An 18,902-nucleotide genomic window follows, 5' to 3' on the forward strand; every position below is an offset into this window, starting at 1 on the left:
CCCCTGTCCACATACCACCTCTCGTTCAGAACCAGGAGGTGGGATGCCTGGTAGTAGGACATGACGTCTGATGTGGCCAGTCCTACCGTGTACGTGGAGCTAAAGCAAGTCCGCAAGGCAGCTCGCACAGCGCCCCCCTCCCAGAGAAAGCCACTCAGCGCCGTGTTAAGGCGCCGAAACCAACTCTGTGGGACCAACACCGGATGGTTTTGCAATTGATAAAGTAGGCGTGGGAGCGCCACCATCTTAAAAATGGCAGACCTACCATGGATGGAGAGCGGCATTCTGGCCCATGCCTTGATGTCCTCCCGTATGTGCTCCCACACCGGGGTAATATTACGCTCCCGGGCCACGGACGCATCCTCCGTGAGAAACACCCCCAAGTATTTCACTCCGTCTGTGGCCACCCGAATCCCTTCGGCCCACTCTCCAACTGGCTGAGGACCCCCCAGAGGGTAGATTTCCCGGGGTTCATATAGAGGCCCGATGTTTCGCCATAAATTTGTAGGATTCGCAGAATGCGAGGCCCCGAGCGCTCTCGATCAGTAAGGAAAAACAGCACATCATCTGCGTATAGGGCTATCCTATCTGCCACGTCGGTCGACCACTGAAATCCCTTTAGCTGAGCGTCGATCCGCAACCACGCCGCAAGGGGTTCCATCGCAAGCGCAAATAAATACGGGGAGAGGGGGCAGCCCTGTCTCGTCCCCCGCTGGATGCTAAAAGAGCGAGATATCACTCCGCCCACTCGCACCGCAGCCGTGAGGTCCGTGTATAAGAGCCGTACATAGGCTAGGAATAGGGGGCCAAGATTCAGACGCCCCAGAAGGGCAAATAAGTACATCCAGCACAGGGAGTCAAACGCCCTGTCCATGTCTGCCAATAGCAGCGCAGCCCGTTCTCCCAATCCCCGCCAGGCCGAAATCGCAACCTGAGCCCGCCTGATATTATGACGAGTGGCACGCTGTGACATAAAGCCGGCTTGGTCCGGGTGGACCAAATCTGTGATGTGGGGCTTGAGTCTATTAGCGAGGGCCTTTGCCAGGATCTTGACCTCGGTGTTAAGCAACCAGATTGGACGGTAGGACTCATGTTTCTCCGGAGGCCGCCCCGGCTTCAGAAAAACAACTACCTCCGCATGTCTCCAGTCCGGGGGCAGCGTGCCACTCTCACACGCCTCCTCAATGACCATCCGGAAGTGGGGAGTCAGCTGCATCGCATATTGTCTAAAGAATTCGCTCGGGAACCCATTCGGGCCCGGCGCCTTACCCGGGTTCAATTCGCCCAGTGCCGTGGCCAGCTCGTCATCCGTCAATGGTCGGTCCAATACATCCCGAACCTCATCCGTAACGGCCCTCGGAGGGAGGTCGTCTATAAACCGCTGCACCATCTCCGCTTCCAAGCACTCCCGGGCGCATATAGGGTCTCATAATACGAGGCAAAGCTACCTGCTATCGCATCAGGCTCCAAGCCAGGTTTTATCTTTTTGTACTCGTGGGGGCACAACTAGTGCTGCAGTCCAGGAGAGACACCTCAACTTGGAGGCTCCAGGTACCCAGCATACCATAACCTGGAGACTTACAAGTAAGTTGGGTTATGCCAATTCCCCAATTGGCATAACCCAACTTACTTGCAACTACAAGCCAATTAAACATACGCCACCCTATGGGTCGGATGTATGACATTACAACGCATGCTTTTACATCGCATGCTTTTACAACGCGGTTTTTACAACGCATACCATTACAACGCATAGTGCTTTTAGGCGCTGGATAGTGAATTGTTTAATTTACTATTCCAACTCCAGTCCCCGTGGATAGTAGGGAAGGTGTTGGATAGTACATTAAACACATTCCCTATCCTAGAGCGCCCCCCAGCGCAATGCGTTGTACTGGTTTGCATTGTAAAAGTTGCGTCGTAAAGGCACTGTGTGGTAAAAGTTGCGTTGTAAAGGTTGTTTACCTATGGGTCAGAGCACATGCACTGAATCCTGTTTAGCAGGGCTCGGGGTGTCTCAGAGCAATTACACCAGTACCCAGTAGTCAAAATGGGGGCAAAACGTGGGGGGTTAAACCTTCAAAAAGCCTGTTTCCTCACATCTATGTATCTAATCCATTTTGTTCTGCCTCACCTCAACTATATCTACTGGATATATCTCTCATTTTACCTAACTATGTATTCACTGCCTTACTTCTTCACCTCCTCTCACTCTTTTACCCTCTGTTACCTCCTCCTCTTCAATATCTTACTCTTTTTCACTATCTCTCTTTCGCTACCTCTATCTCTTTTTCTCTATGATTGCATTCTCTCTATCATATTTTTCTCTGCACCTCCTTCTGCATTGCAGTTTACACTCTCTATATAAACTCTCTCTTTACCTCATGTGTTCATCTCTACCTCTCTGACTTCCATACTATTATCTTTCTAACTCACCTTCTCACTCTCTACTGCTATATTATCATCACCTGTTTCTGTAATTCGCCTGTATCTGCACCTTTTTCCTCTATGCACCTCTTCTCTTTCTACCCTTTAACCACTTCTCTACCTTTCTGCCTCACTACTCTCTTTACCTAACCTATTTATTGGTCTATACCTCTTCTCAGTTTGCTTCCGTCTCTGCCTCATCACTCTTTCTATGTTACATCTATTAATACTTTTCTTAATACCTCACCTCTCGTCCTGTCTACCCTGCTCTAATTCACCTCGCTTGCTACCTTACCGCACTCTGCCACTTTGGGTCTGTAATTTCTTTTTCTCTAAGATATTGCTCACTCTACTTTACTCTACAATCATACCTACCTCTTTACCTCTCTCTCTACCTTTCTCCTAATCTTTCTACCACTGTACTTGTCTTCCTGACTACCTCACCTTCCCTCTATCTTTTATGTCTCTTCCTTCTTCACCAATCTCCTACATCGTCCCTATCTCTACCTCTCTTCTCCCTCTACCTCACCCCTCCCACAATACCCTTCCCTTTACCTCCCTGCCCTCCTATTGTCTCCCGTCCTCTACATCATCCCTATCTCTATATCTCTCCCCCATCTTCTCCACCTCTCACTATACCCTTCTCTTTACCCCTCTGTCCTCTTCGTGTCTCCCTCTACTTCACCTCTCACTATACACTTATTTTTACCTCTGTGGACTCCTCTTGTCTCTGATCCTCTCCCATTTCTCTTATGAAGAAGAGTTGAAGGTCACTGTTCAGCCAGAGAAGAACATATAAATGACTAGAGGATTTGATTTCTACTGTTGCAGCAGAAATTAAAGTTGTAGAGGTGGATTTATATGTGCTTGTTAATATCCAGCAAGTAAAGCTACAATTTCAAGTGCTGTGCTTGTATGCTTCATTTTATTATCATGCACTCATTCATTAACCAGCAAAAAAGTAAGCCTTTCTGAGTTATTTATCCAATTGGAAGAGCAGGTTGATTGGGCACAAAACTCAGGTGAACGAGTAGATAAATGTCTGAAGAGGGGTAGTGTGGTCTCTTGTTAGACTCGAGAGCTGTTGAGATTTGGTCTCAATAATTTTAAGCTTGATCATTTCCCCTTTGTTAGTAAAGAAGTGTTACATGGTACACCCCATCCGCAGCTTTGGTGATGAAGTGATAGCGTGTTTAGGTGGGGTACTTCTTTTCAGAATTCAAAGACACTGGTGGAAGAGCTGGTTTTATAGAGGTCCCTGAAGTTGGAAATGATGGGATCAGCAGAGTTATGTGTGGACCACGGTTCAGAACAGCAAGAGTGTTACAGGTCAGTCCTGGAGGACATTGGAACAGATGTGTGTACTTACTAAAGGTAGATTAATATATTAGGAGAGGAATGTCCCCTGATAGTTGCTGTTGGTTTTGTGACTCACTGGAAACCTCTTGTGTGACACAATGACACAGAGAGGGCTCTCAGGTCTGGAGTGGCACCCAAAGTGCACCCCTACTGCAGACAATTATTGGTGTCCTCGCACTCTGATAAGAGAGACTGGCAGTGGTGGCAGCACTGGCTAGAGTAGAAGGGACATTGCTACTTTGTATTGCTGGTGGGGAGAGATGTATTTTGGCCTTACTTGTTTTTAAAGCACTGCTTGAGTTTCCCTCAACCAAATCTTTGCACATCACCTTGGAACATGGCTGCAGAGTTGTGTGTGCAAATGCATGCACGTTGGATATCCCTTGCTGGACTACAATTATAAACGCCTCTCTTCCACAAGGCTTGATCCCAGACCCCTTGAAAGCAGGCCAAGTCCTCCCCATTTTGAAAAAGCCCACACTGAACCCAGCCTCCCCTGACAATTTTAGACCTATCTCCAATATCCCGCTTTTAGCCAAAGTTTTGGAGGAGTGTCTACAACAACAACAACAACTAAGCCAGCACATCAACAACTTCCACCTACTTGACGATTTTCAATCTGGCTTCAGACCAGGGCACAGCACTGAAACTGCTATGCTCCACATCGTGGATGATGCCCTCCAAGCCCTAGACCAAGGCATAACCTGCCTTCTAATCCTGCTTGACCTATCCTCTGCCTTCGATATGGTCAACCATGAAAAACTATTTGAACGCCTCAAATTCAGCATGGGTTTGGATGGCGTGGTACTGGAATGGTTCAGGTCCTTCCTCCACAACCGTTCTCAGAGATTTCTCATTAACGGCAACCTATCAGTTTCCACCCCGGTCACGGTTGGAGTCCCCCAAGGCTCAACCCTGTCCCCCACCCTCTTTAATCTTTACATAGAGCCACTCACCGAAGTTCTGCGCACTGCCAACATCTCCTACCATATGTATGCGGACGATACCCAAATTTACATCAATATCTCTTCGCTCAAGGAGATCCTCCGCCTGAATGACACCGTGGAAATGACCGTCCAATGGCTAGCCTCTAACCAACTCAAACTTAATGCAAAGAAAATGGAATTTCTCCTATTCTCCCCTTCAAAAACCAACCCGGAGATTCAAAAGTGGATCAAGACCATCACAGCCCTGAACTGCCCACCAACCATTGTGGACTCTGCCAAATCCCTGGGCATAATCCTTGACTGCAACCTGAACATGCGAGACCACATTGACTCTATGGCTAAAGCAGCCAGATTCCACTTGAGCTACCTCTGGAAGCTGAAACCTTTCATCGCTGCTCGTGACCTAAAAATTGCAGTTCAAGCACTAGTCATCTCCAGACTGGAATATGGCTGTTCCACCCTCACTGGACTGCCCAAGATCTCCCTAGCGCCTTTAAAAGCCTGCCTCAACGAGGCCACCAGGCTACTTACAGGCACCAGGAAGTTCAACCACATCCCGCCACACATGAAAGCACTGAACTGGCTCCCCCTAGAGGCCAGATTTCAGCTGAAACGTGCATGCATTACACACAAGGCCCTATACACAAACTCCCCCGCCTATCTGGCTCAGAAACAAGTGATATCTGGAGGAAGCAGGAACTCCCGGTCCGCTAGAAACCTCCTACTCCAACCCGCCTCCTTTCAGAAAAATAGAACCTACAACGGAGTCAGGAGGATCAGTCGCAGTGATCCTCCTGGACCTGAGTGCGGCCTTTGACACAGTGAATCACCGTATCCTGATCCAGCGCCTGGCCGAAGCAGGAATACGAGGGTCTGCTCTGACCTGGTTAACATCCTACCTTTCAAACCGCACCTTTCAAGTCTCGGAAGGCAACTCACAATCTGCTCCAATATCCCTCCAGTGTGGGGTGCCACAGGGCTCATCCCTGAGCCCCACACTGTTTAACGTGTACATGGCCCCCCTGGAGGATGCGGTCGCCCCTTTCGGGATAAAAATAGTAAGCTATGCCGATGACACCCAACTGGTCGTCTCACTCTTGCATCTCGACCAATGCCCTGACAATTTCCATCAGTGCCTGACTAAGATCCATGCTTGGATGTGTGACTCCTCACTCAAGTTAAACGGATCTAAGACTGAAATCATGATGCTAGGTCACAATTCGGCCTCTATACCCCCTTCCCTCTGGCCGTCCTGTCTAGGGGACCCCCTGACCCCAAAAAAAGAAATCAAGAGTCTGGGGGTCTGGCTTGAGCAGGACCTTTCGCTTAACTTTCAAGCGAAAAAGACAGCAGGCACCTGCTTCGGCCTACTTCGCTCCGCCCGCAAAGTCCTCCCCCTCCTCCCCCATCATTCCAGGAGGTTACTGATACAAGGTCTAGTTCTATCCAGACTAGACTTTAGCAACGCAATCTTCCTAGGAGCCCCTGAAGCCACAATTAATAAGTTGCAACAAATTCAAAATGCCGCTGCTAGGCTACTAATGGGTATCCCCCTCAGAGCATCTGCCAAACCTGCTCTCAAAGCGCTTCACTGGCTCCCTGTGGGAGAGAGGATTATCTTCAAATCCCTCTGCATCACCCACAAAATCTTGCAAGGTAAAGGACCCCCGATCATGAGAAACCTGGTCACCCCCTATAAACCCAATAGACCCTTGCGTTCAGACAATGGGTTTCTGGCCACGGTGCCCAGAATCAAGAAGGCTCGCACCGGAGGCAGCCGCTTCTCGGTGAATGCAGCCTCACATTGGAATTCCCTCCCTCTGCAACAACGTACCGAATCTGGCCACCTCCGCTTCCGGAAAACACTGAAAACCTTCCTCTTTCCTAAATGATCCCTCATTCCCCCCCCCCCCCCCCCTTCCCCCTCAGTGTATTATTCAATCTCAGCGCTGGGAGGCCTCCTGGTAACCATGCCCTTTACAAAAGCGACATACAATACAATACAATACAACAGGGCGTTCACCGGAGCAGCACCAAGAATTTGGAACTCTCTCCCACCTGCCATCAGAAGAATCCCTTCTCTAGCACATTTCAAAAACGAGGCCAAAACCTTTCTCATGGGTAAATTTCTCGTCTAAGGCATACTCGCAACCACTGCATTGCCTGACTAATCCAAGACTACTGCTTTCCCAGATCACCAACTCCTTACTCCGAGAACTTAAGGGTCCTGCGCGATTACAAACTTTCTTCGTGATTGTAAACTTACATGTTGATCTTGTATATTTCTGCAATTTAAACTTTTCTTATTTGTAGCACTGTATACCATGTAAAGCGCTTTGATACCCTCACGGGTCAAGTTCGCGCTCTATAAAACACAATAAAAAATATGTTGAGTTTGTGTGTGTGTGCTGAACTGTGAACAGAAATCCCTTGTGGATCCCTGTGTATGTGTGAATGGTTGACTATTTGGAGTTGAGGTTGGTCAGCACAGATACTTTTCTGATTTGGTAGAGGGCCCTGGAACCCTCTCCCTATGCCCCAGTGAAGAGATAGTAAGGGGCAGCTAGTCATTGGAAGTGTAGAGGCAGCCCTAGCTCCTCCTCCTTGCTTTATTCATCTGAAGGGCTGCTGTGTAGTGTTAGTGTAGTTGTTAGGTAGAACAAACCTCTCCCTCGTGTACCATTGTTTTATATTCACAGTCAAGACACACCCAGCTTCAGCCCTTGATTCTGAAACACCCCAAACCACAATAAAGAGAGAGGCAGCGCCAAAGGGGCATAAACATTCGATGGAAGACCAGGACAGTGTGCCAGGAGACTCTTGACCAAGGAGGTGGACACAGCCACGTATCCAAGATACCATTGATCTCCAGCGTGAGGATCCCCGATTTCCGGCTTCCCTTCCGGTTGAACACACACCTGAGAAGTCTTGTATCCTGCTAGGAGTGCTGTCTCTTGAGAGATGAGAACTATTTTTAACCAGGAAGTGGTACACAAGGTACTCTGGCAGAAGGGGGCTCCCTAGAAGAGGACTCCCCAGCCCAGTGGCCAAGCATGGATCAGTGACAGAATTTAGGAAACACAAATATCGTGTCAAAAATATAAAGGACACACATATCAAGTAGGTAAGTGCAAACAGGTAAGTATAAATGTACTATTCTTAGCTCCAGATCTACGTACCTTGAAGATAATATATCATCAAGGTACATATATGTGGAGATATATACAGTAAAACTACACTTGACCTTCACAATATTCTGGTCCTCGATATATTTTTGACACGATATTTTGGGCCTCGCTATCTTTGAAACAATATTCTTGTCCTCGATATTTTTGATATGATATTCTGTCCCCCGATATTGGTGTTTTCGATATTTTGTCCAAACACCGTCAAGTACCGCGGTGTAGCAGCAGAGACTGAACGGCGGACGGCAGCGAGCCCTGCGTTTGGCCCAGGGGAAGACTATCCTTCCCTGAACAGTGCTAGGCCCTCTTCATCGCTGAACCCCAGCGTGATACCTGTTTGCCCCACTGAGAGCCTAGAGCTCTGCTCGGTCCTTCCGTCCAGGCTGGAGGAGCAGGAGAGCCCGGGAGCCCCTTGACCCACAATGTGACTCTTGACCTGTGTGAGTGCTGCAGACAGCAGCCGTTCACAAGTAACGTTGCCTGAATTCTCTCATTGCCTGGGCTCAGGATTCTGGTGCACAGACTCTAGGTTTCACCATGAGTCCCCATCGGACTCCCGCTAACCTAACCACTGGCCCCCAGAACACAGTTTCCTTTCACCCAAAGGATTCACATCTTGCTGGGGTGGGATCGGATTGCCTTCACTGCTCTCGGCTATAATTTTTTTTAATCCGTTTTTATCTTGCTTAATGCAGAAGCTGCGCCCGCACTACAGGTTCCAAGATGCAGTTCACTTGTGACGACACTACAGGCCTGATACAGTATGTGGAGTCAGTATTCGCATGACGGAGGCAACTGGAAAAGAGGGCACGGAAAAATGTGTTCTTTTAATGCACTTCTTGCTTCCAATTCACAATGGTGAGCAATGCATTACCCGGCAGTGATGTAAATCCGTGAGTGAATATATTGCCTCCACTTTCGTGATTCGAACCATTTTTTAAAGGCAGAATTATAGAGCCTGGAGCTGTTTTCATTGTCTGCGTTCATGGCGCGGGTCCCTGGTTTCTCGCCCTTTCCATACCCCGCCAGTGGTGACAGCAAAGAAACATCTGGAACATTCCTGGGACTGCTGACAGAATCATTTACATCAACAACACCTCCTCCTCTCTGATTGGCTGTGGTGTGCCGAGCCTCCACGGTGCTGGGCATTTCTCGAAGGCTCTTGGAAGGGCTGCATTTTGATTGGCCAGCAGGTCTGACAAATACGAGAGCCTTCCAGAAGCTGCTCTGTTCGCACCGCCCAGGCCTCTCCTGATTGGGCAATAGAGCGGAAACTTCGGGAAATATCTAGCTGTATGATAATCCTGAAGTTGTGATTGGTCGCAGGGCGTGTTCCACTGCGCGTGGCTACTTGGTGTATGCGGCTGCTGGAGAATAAATACAGGAGCCGGTGAGGGACGCTGTCAGATCCGAGCCGGAGAACAGAGAAGACAGAGAGGAAGGACTAGAGGAGCCGCTTCCATCACCTGTGAGGAGAGAAGACAGAGAGGAACGACCGGAGGAGCCGCTTCCATCACCAGTGAGAAGACCAGTCACAGAACAGCAGCCGAGACGCCGTTTCCATCACCAGTGAGGAGAGACGTCACTGAACAGAGCTGAGAGACGTTTCTTTCATCGCCGCCGAAAGAAGCCTAAAGGCAAGAACCTGACAAGAGCCTCCCCAGAACCCCCCAAACCTGAAGATGTCTGCACCCAAGGGCGTCGCTATCGGCATCGACCTGGGCACCACCTATTCCTGCGTGGGCGTCTTCCAGCATGGCAAGGTGGAGATCATCGCCAACGACCAGGGCAACCGCACCACCCCCAGCTATGTGGCCTTCACAGACACGGAGAGGCTCATCGGAGACGCCGCCAAGAACCAGGTGGCCCTCAACCCCCAGAACACCGTCTTTGATGCCAAGAGACTGATTGGCAGGAAGTTTGATGACGCGGTGGTGCAGGCGGACATGAAGCACTGGCCCTTCAAGGTGGTGAGCGATGGTGGGAAGCCCAAGGTGCAGGTGGAGTACAAAGGAGAGAACAAGACTTTCTCCCCTGAGGAGGTGTCTTCCATGGTGCTGACCAAGATGAAGGAGACCGCTGAGGCATACCTGGGCCACCCAGTCTCCAATGCCGTCATCACGGTGCCTGCTTACTTCAACGACTCCCAGAGGCAGGCCACTAAAGATGCAGGGGTGATCGCTGGCCTGAATGTGCTGAGGATCATCAATGAGCCCACAGCAGCAGCCATCGCCTATGGTCTGGACAAGAGCGGCAGGGGAGAGCGCAATGTCCTGATCTTTGACCTGGGTGGAGGTACCTTTGATGTTTCCATTCTAACTATTGATGATGGCATCTTTGAAGTCAAGGCTACAGCTGGAGACACCCACCTGGGAGGTGAAGACTTTGACAACCGCATGGTTAGTCACTTCATTGAGGAATTCAAGAGAAAGCACAAGAAGGACATTATCCAGAACAAGAGGGCCGTCAGGAGGCTGAGAACTGCTTGTGAGAGAGCCAAGAGAACCCTGTCTTCCAGCACTCAGGCCAGCATTGAGATTGATTCGCTGTTCGAAGGCATTGATTTCTACACTTCCATCACCAGAGCTCGCTTTGAGGAGCTGTGTGCTGACCTCTTCAGAGGAACCCTTGATCCTGTGGAGAAAGCTCTGAGAGATGCCAAGCTGGACAAAGCTCAGATCCATGAAGTTGTGCTTGTAGGAGGATCAACCCGCATTCCCAAAATCCAGAAACTGCTGCAGGACTTTTTCAATGGCAGAGAACTGAATAAAAGCATCAACCCAGACGAGGCTGTGGCCTACGGTGCAGCAGTGCAAGCTGCTATACTGATGGGTGATAAGTCTGAGAATGTGCAGGACCTGCTCCTCCTGGATGTAGCACCTCTCTCACTGGGGCTTGAGACTGCAGGTGGTGTGATGACTGTCCTTATCAAGCGTAACACCACCATCCCAACCAAGCAAACCCAGATCTTCACCACCTACTCTGACAACCAGCCTGGTGTCCTGATCCAAGTGTATGAGGGTGAAAGAGCCATGACCAAGGACAACAATCTTCTAGGGAAATTTGATCTAAGCGGAATCCCACCAGCCCCTCGTGGTGTACCACAGATTGAGGTGACCTTTGACATAGATGCTAACGGTATCCTGAATGTCTCTGCTGTGGACAAGAGTTCAGGCAAACAGAACAAGATCACCATCACCAACGACAAGGGGCGGCTGAGCAAAGAGGAGATTGAGAGGATGTTGCAGGAGGCTGAGCGGTACAAAGCAGATGATGAAGCCCAGAGAGAGAAGGTCTCTGCCAAGAATGCACTGGAGTCCTACGCCTTCAACATGAAGAGTACAGTGGAGGATGACAAACTTAAAGACAAGATCAGCGAAGATGAACGGAAGAAGATAGTGGACAAGTGTAACCAGACCATCTCCTGGTTGGAGAGCAACCAGCTGGCAGAGAAGGAGGAATATGAGCACCAGCAGAAAGAGCTGGAGAAGGTCTGTAATCCCATCATCACCAAACTCTACCAGGGCGGGATGTCTGGGGGAATGCCTGGTGCGAGCTGTGGATCTCAGGCCCGCCAAGGGAGCTCCAGCACTGGACCCACCATTGAGGAGGTGGATTAATAATGGACTCTTCTCATGGTCCCACCATTGAGGAGGTGGTTTATCTGTGGACAATAATGGACTCTTCGCATGGCCCCTCCATTGAGGAGGTAGATTAATCGAAGACAACAATGTGCTCTTCCTATGGACACACTAATCGAGAAAGTGGATTAAACAGACTTCTGGCCCTTAACAGACTTTTCTAGGTCATTCAGAAAATTCTATGGCCACATGGACTGAATAAATGCTGTGCTCTCTGCAGCTAATGTGTTTGTGTCACAATGAGAATTTTAATTTATTTTAATCTTATTGCTAACTTTTATAAAGCCCATATTGCTCAAATATATGTTTATATTTTATTTTTGTATTAAAATGAGTAAACTGATCAACATTGTCTCTAGTTGTAATTTACCTTGGTTAGTGTGTAATGGGTCGGGGAGAGTGTGTGCTATTGTGAAATTGGAACGTGTAAAATATTGCATAGGTGCCACTTGTCTTGTAATTGGGAGAGGGTGTGGGGGGTTTGAGTCCTGTTTAGGTTTGTGGCTAATGCAGTGTCCTATATATCACCAAAACCAACTACAGAACATGTTTGTCCTGTATAGTACGGATGACAACTCAAATAGGGCGAGATCAAAGGAAAGTGCACATTACTATTTAGGGGTGGCGAATAGTGTGGGAAGAGGCCACACAGAATGATGGAAGCATTTTAGGAGTACACAATATGTGTGGGAACAACAGCATTAAACACATGGAGTTATTATAAAACCGATACAAAAACGTATTCATGATCTACACGTGTTTACACATGCTGCGGAACTTGCAGTGGTTTTCCATTTAACGTCGGCACAGTGCCAAGCGTTTCTTGATTATTTGATTTACACTATTTTATCCTCTAAAATAGGTACAGAAAAGACAGTAAATCAACAAGATGTTCACGTGGTGGCAAAGATGAGTGTTATTAAAACCCTAATAGTGTACAGGTGCACAAGTGTAGCTGGGGCATCCTAGATGAGAAAGGTGTCCGGATCCAGATAGTCTAGCCAGGATGGATGGGTCAGAGAGCAGGTGGGGTGGTAGAGCAGACAAAAAGCACAAGGGATGGAGGCAGCAGGTGTGTGTAGTCTAAGAAGGTGTTGGGGCAGTATGGCTGGTACAAAAAGCAAAATAAAGAAAAGGGGGAATCAAGCAACCAGTGTTTTAAGAACTCGAGATTCAAAAAATATGAGGGTATCTACAACACATGGGGTATGCAAAGAGTCGAAGAGACCAGAAGGAAGGGAGAGTGGGCGTCATACAGCAGCCAAGAAATGCAAGAGGTTGGAAACATTTGAGGGGGAGGAGGGAATCCCCAGAGAACAAGGAGGGCAGAAGTTCAGAAACAGAGGCCTTAGTGTGCAGGAGGCTGGAGGGATTGGAGAGTAGAAGGGGGAGCAGGGGACCTAGGTGGCAGCTGTAGAGAAGGGGAGCATCAACAAGTGAGCACAGTTGTGTGTAAATAGCTGGAGGGGTCTGAGAGTAAAAGGGGAGCATCAGAGAGCAGAAGGTTGTAGGGGACGCGGAGTACAAACAGGACAGCTGCTGTAGGGTCACAAAGTAGAAGGTTGTGAAGGGGACCGGGGAAGTACAAACTGAACAGGTGCTGTAGGGTCAGAAAGCAGAAGGTTAAAGGGGACCCGGGGAGTACAAACAGAAGTGCTGCTGTAGGGTTGAGAAAGTAGAGGGTTGTAGGAGTACACAGGAGTACAAACAGAGCAGCTGCTATAGGGTCAGAGAGCAGAAGGTTGTAGGGGACCCAGGTAATAAAAACAGAACAGCGGCTGTAGGGTCAGAGAGCAGAGTGTCAGAGGCCAGAAAGGGAAGGACACTCCGGGAGTTCAGGGTAGTAAAGCAGAGAAGTCCGAGGCTTCCTCCGAGAGGTGGTGTGGGGTTAGAGACTCAGAACACAATAAGATGTAATAAATCAAGGTTTGCTATGTGATTTATCTTATAGAAAGGAATGTTAATGTTTTCTCTGTGCACAGACAATGCTGCACATGAAAAATAATACCGCGGTACATGCGGGTATAGACGGGGTCTGAAAACGGGTACAGTGTTAGTAAGGGGGAGATCAGTGGTGTGTCCCCCAATCCCAGTGAACCACTCACATTGATTTCTGCCACTACCATGAGTCTCAACATCCCTGGGGAATTGTGGGTCATGTAGTCCTTTCTAGCAGAGTGTGGTGTGAATGCACATTATGCAGGTGTTTTGATTGGCCAGAATCTTGCTTGGCTTTCCAGCACATTTTGTGGAGTCACCAGTGGTGGCTGGGTACAAACCCAACCCTACCAGAGTCACCACACTCGGGCGACTTCCTCTGGTCTTGCTGGCTCATAAACTGCCTCCCAAAAGAGGACCAAAGATGGTCCTAGAGAACACAAGAAGACGGTGAGGACAGGCAAGGGAAGGAGAAGAGATCCAGAGAAGATGAGATCCAGGGAAAATGGAGGAGGGAGTGAACGAGGCAGGAAGATGGAGGAGGGAGTGAACGAGGCAGGATGATGGAGGAGGGAGTGAACGAGGCAGGATGATGGAGGAGGGAGTGAACGAGGCAGGATGATGGAGGAGGGCAAAGGAACGAGGCAGGAAGATGGAGGAGGGAGTGAACGAGGCAGGATGATGGAGGAGGGAGAGGAACGAGGCAGGATGATGGAGGAGGGCAGAGGAACGAGGCAGGATGATGGAGGAGGGAGTGAACGAGGCAGGATAATGGAGGAGGGAGTGAACGAGGCAGGATTATGGAGGAGGGAGAGGAACGAGGCAGGATGATGGAGGAGGGAGTGAACGAGGCAGGATGATGGAGGAGGGAGGTAATGAGGCAGGATGATGGAGGAGGGAGGTAATGAGGCAGGATGATGGAGGAGGGAGGTAACGAGGCAGGATGATGGAGGAGGGAAGGAGCGAGGCAGGAAGATGGAGGAGGGAGGTAACGAGGCAGGATGATGGAGGAGGGAGTGAACGAGGCAGGATGATGGAGGAGGGAGTGAACGAGGCAGGATGATGGAGGAGGGAGGGAACGAGGCAGGATGATGGAAGAGGCAGAGGAACGAGGCAGGATAATGGAGGAGGGAGTGAACGAGGCAGGATGATGGAGGAGGGAGAGGAACGAGGCAGGATGATGGAGGAGGGAGTGAACGAGGCAGGATGATGGAGGAGGGAGGTAACGAGGCAGGATGATGGAGGAGGGAGGTAACGAGGCAGGATGATGGAGGAGGGAGGTAACGAGGCAGGATGATGGAGGAGGGAGTGAACGAGGCAGGATGATGGAGGGAGTGAACGAGGCAGGATGATGGAGGAGGGAGGGAACGAGGCAGGATGATGGAAGAGGCAGAGGAACGAGGCAGGATAATGTATTTGTTGTGATTTTAAACAATATTTACCTTCACTCTCCCTTGGGCACCACCGCAAAGCGGTTTAGAACGCTGTCACGGGATACTTTCTCGTATTGCCGCCATTCCCCGGGACACACAGGCCACGCCCACTACCATCAGGCCACGCCCCCTAAATCAGGGTGTTTAGAGCGCGCTGAACACTAGCGCGATCCAGAACACCTTTGACCTCCTGAGGCGGAAGCCGGGAGAGACGCATCGCATAATTTTAAAACTTTGAGTGTATTTGCTGTGTATTTGTTGTGATTTTAAACAATATTTACCTTCACTCTCCCTTGGGCACCACCGCGAAGCGGTTTAGAACGCTGTCGCGGGATACTTTCTTGTGTTGCCGCCATTCCCCGGGACACACAGGCCACGCCCACTACCATCAGGCCACGCCCCTCCTCCCTACTACCTATTTAACATGTGCATCTTCCGGACGCGCAGCGGACGGGCGCAGCGGGCGCGCCGTTTGCGCGCCGAAGGCGCGCCTAAGGCAAGCCCGTCTGCGCCCGTCCGCGACCAGACCGCGGCTGGGGCCAGGCATGCTGGCAGTGATGATGCATATATGGGTAGGATTGTGTGGTCGCGGGAAATCCTGTGGTCTTTTAACACCACGGCTGTCGACTGCGCGCATAGGACTGACCTGGAGACTGCCGCCCTCCCTCATGATTGTGGGGCTTGTGGGTTATCATTGGGAGCGATGGACGCCATGAGGGTTGAGGGGTTTTCTAAACCCAAGCCACCAATTAGCAGAGGTCTCAGAGCTGGCCTTCTGAATTGTAGATCTCTAGTCAAGCAGGCAGATGATATCTGGCTGCTACTGGAAGGACATCAGTGGGATGCTTTGTTTTTAACAGAAACTTGGCTCAATGAGGACAATATGACCACCATCGCGCTGGCAGTACCCCTCGGGTATAAAATATGTTTCTCCAATTGGATGGGCGCAAAAAGAGGTGGGGGTGTGGCTGTCATATTTAAAGAGCAGCTCACACTTACTTCTTCCGCCCCCACTACTATTCTGGGACTGGAGGGGTTACATTTTTGTTTTCAGGTGGGACCTCACCTATCCCTAGCTGGACTAGTTATATACCGCCCTCCTGGTGGGGAGGATCCCAGCCTGACCACTCTGATGGATACTATTGTTCAGAGCTCCCTCCTTTATCCTCAATTTCTCGCTGTAGGGGATTTTAATATCCATATGGATAGGGAGGATTGTGTCCCTGCAGAAATACTGAGGTCAACATTAAATGCAGCCAATCTAAGACTCATCAACGAGGGCCCTACGCACAGAGCGGGCCATATGCTTGATTTAACATTCTCCAATATTAACAATGTGGTGGTAGAGGCGCCATTACCGTTAGTATGGTCAGACCACTCACTGATTCCATTTCAATTAAATATAGCAGCTGATAGACCTGTGACAAGCAAGTGCTCCTTTATGAAGGGACAATGGAAGAAGCTAGTCCCTGCCACTTGTGGTTCTGAAAATTCTGGATTCGTATAATCGTTTTGGACTCGAGAATTAAAGCTCTCCGAAACATGACAAATTTGGTATCAAAAGACCGAGAATGACGAGTACATTATGCACAAGCATTTTCATCGCATTCGAGTGATGGTTTCACCTCGAAATCGTCACTTGTACCTTGAACCCTTGGCTTCCATTTTGTATATGGCAGCCATTTTGTGTGTTGCCCTTTACATAGGCCTTAATCCAGCTGAATTCAATTCAGCAAGGACACATACTCCTTAATCGACTTTTCTTTGACCTATACAAGTTGGAACCATTGCCCCAGGCCAAACTCGTTAGGTCAGTTCCCCTCCCAGTGGCCGAGCAAGATAGCATCAAGGCTCAACAAGCCATAAAACCATTTCAGCGCGCACACCTGCCGTATCTCGCTCACATCTGTCTCCACTCCTTTTCTTTATTTTCTTTATGATGGGGAGGTGCCCCTTTTTTTGGGGGGGGTCCAGCGATTTCTGATGAAATGTTGGGCCTTGCCAGGTGATTTGTTATGGGCAGCACGACGTGAAATATGTACATGTCATCATGACTCTGCTTTTCTTTTGTAACCAAAACCTGTAAATGATATACTACAAATTCGAAGAATGTTTGCCTGAAGCCGAATATTCTGTATAAAGAGAGAAGCCTGACTTTGTAAATTCGAGCAGTCTCCTGAGAATATACTCCCCGTGTGTTGTACTTCTAGGACACTTGTTACCTTGGTTGCAGCCAATAAAATCGATCCTTGACTTCACCTAGAAGACTCTGAGTTTTCTGTAGGTCTGAATCAGGAAGAACTCGAGGTCTCTGGGTGTACCCTGACACCGCTGGGTTACCGGTTCTGTGCCGGTTCTTAAGAAAACCCAGTACCTCAATTGGCGCCCAACGTTTGGGGCGATTCCAGTGGTACCAGCCCAGCCAGAGGTTCGTGAGGAGCTTCGTGTGGAATTCCGGAGGACGGCCAACCACTTCAACGACCCCTGCATGTCGACGTGGTCCGAAGGTCTTTGCTGCGAGGTTCCCCGCTTCCCGACGGCTACGAAGGACTGCTGCCCTGGCTATCGCCCTGATTTGGACCCTTGAAGTTTGGTAGAGCGAAACACTGAGACGAGTCTTCTGGTGAAGTCATCAATATTTCAGTTAAGTATAAGTGGAGCGTCTCCCAGTCCTTAGTGGTTCTTAGTTTTGGGTATCCTTTGGGATAGTTTTGTTGGTACTTGCAAGCACCAAAACCGAGGGACTTGTGTATTCACAAGGACTATCGTAATCGATAATCCTTCGAAGTTTGGAACTAGACTAGAGAGCGAAGATGCCTAGTCTTAGACTTGGAAATTTGTTTTGTCTTGGTGGTAATAATAGGGACTCCTTTTTTTTTTCGGAGTTTTATATAGCGCGAACTAGAACCGAACCGAATCAGTTATCAGAGCGCTTCACATAGCACCAGTTACTTACATGAGGACACACTTTCATTTTTTAGGCACGGGGAGATTAAGTGATTTGCCCAGAATCACAGGGGGTTTTTGGCGTCGTTACCGAGACTCGAACCCAGATCCCCAGGTCCGAGGTCGAGCGCCTTAGCCGTTAGGCCAACCCCTCTCCCCTAACTCCTGATTGGAGGACTCGTGTCCGGTTCCTCCGGTTGGAACTCCAACTTACGAGTTATATGTGAAACATGGGGTAGGCCCCATCACATACAATGAAGTGTGGATCAAATACACCAGAAAAGATGGTGTTTTAAAATGGCCCCAATATGGTAGCTTTGACACCGAAATCTTAGATAACCTTGAAGTTAAACTGTTCAAAAAGAAAGCCCGGCCGGCAATGTTTGACTCTTTCCGCCTATGGCGTAAAGAAGCCAAGCAAAAAGAAATCAAATTAGCTAAGAAAAATAAGAGAGAAGGGTGACTTTCAGTAATGCAAGCTGCTATACAGTTTAAAGACAATGAAGAAGAGCAGATGAGTGAGCAGTTGCACAGGCAACGTAAAATGGTAATAGATAAATGCTATCCAGTTTTGCCGCGTCTTAAGCAAGATGCAGCAAAAGAGCATGAAAAAGACCAATTAATGTCACACCTGTTAAGTTCACCACCCCCCTATGCACAGAATGCTACGGCACCTCCGCAACCTTTAGTTGCGCAACCTGTAATTGCATTGCCTCCTGCTTCTCTACAGCACCCACCAGCTACTCTTCAGCTGGCTCATACTTCTCTGGTGCAGCCTCCTCAAGGCTCACCGACCACATCTGCTCCGCCTATGCCTCCTACGACTTTGCCTAGCGCTCCTTCTATTTCCCCTGATGTCTCCTCTGCTATTGCCTCTGCCCCTGCCTTGTCTCACCCCGTTTTTCCACCCGTTCTTCCTTCAGTTTCACCTTCCATTCGGCAGAAAATGGCCAGCACTGTCACTAACCTTTTCTCGCCTCTTTTCGGGTCGCCTACTACGACCCCTAACATGGAACGCAGACAGTTGCG

General features: G+C 49.3%; 1 protein-coding gene across 1 annotated transcript; it reads left to right on the top strand.

Annotated features, from left to right (window-relative positions):
* The first annotated feature begins 9,289 nt into the window (after window positions 1-9,289).
* LOC144754180 (heat shock 70 kDa protein-like) lies at window positions 9,290-11,899 on the top strand. Its single transcript, XM_078641762.1, has one exon. It carries the CDS (start codon window positions 9,598-9,600, stop codon window positions 11,533-11,535), a length of 1,938 nt encoding a protein of 645 aa, XP_078497888.1. The 5' UTR covers window positions 9,290-9,597; the 3' UTR covers window positions 11,536-11,899.
* The last annotated feature ends 7,003 nt before the right edge of the window (window positions 11,900-18,902 follow it).

This window comes from Lissotriton helveticus, chromosome 5_1 (genome assembly GCF_964261635.1).
Source record: "Lissotriton helveticus chromosome 5_1, aLisHel1.1, whole genome shotgun sequence".
NCBI classification, from domain to species: domain Eukaryota; kingdom Metazoa; phylum Chordata; class Amphibia; order Caudata; family Salamandridae; genus Lissotriton; species Lissotriton helveticus.

Bases quoted from the DNA above. Each gene is read 5' to 3' on its own strand.
- LOC144754180 (XM_078641762.1), top strand. From the start codon at position 9,598: ATGTCTGCACCCAAGGGCGTCGCTATCGGCATCGACCTGGGCACCACC.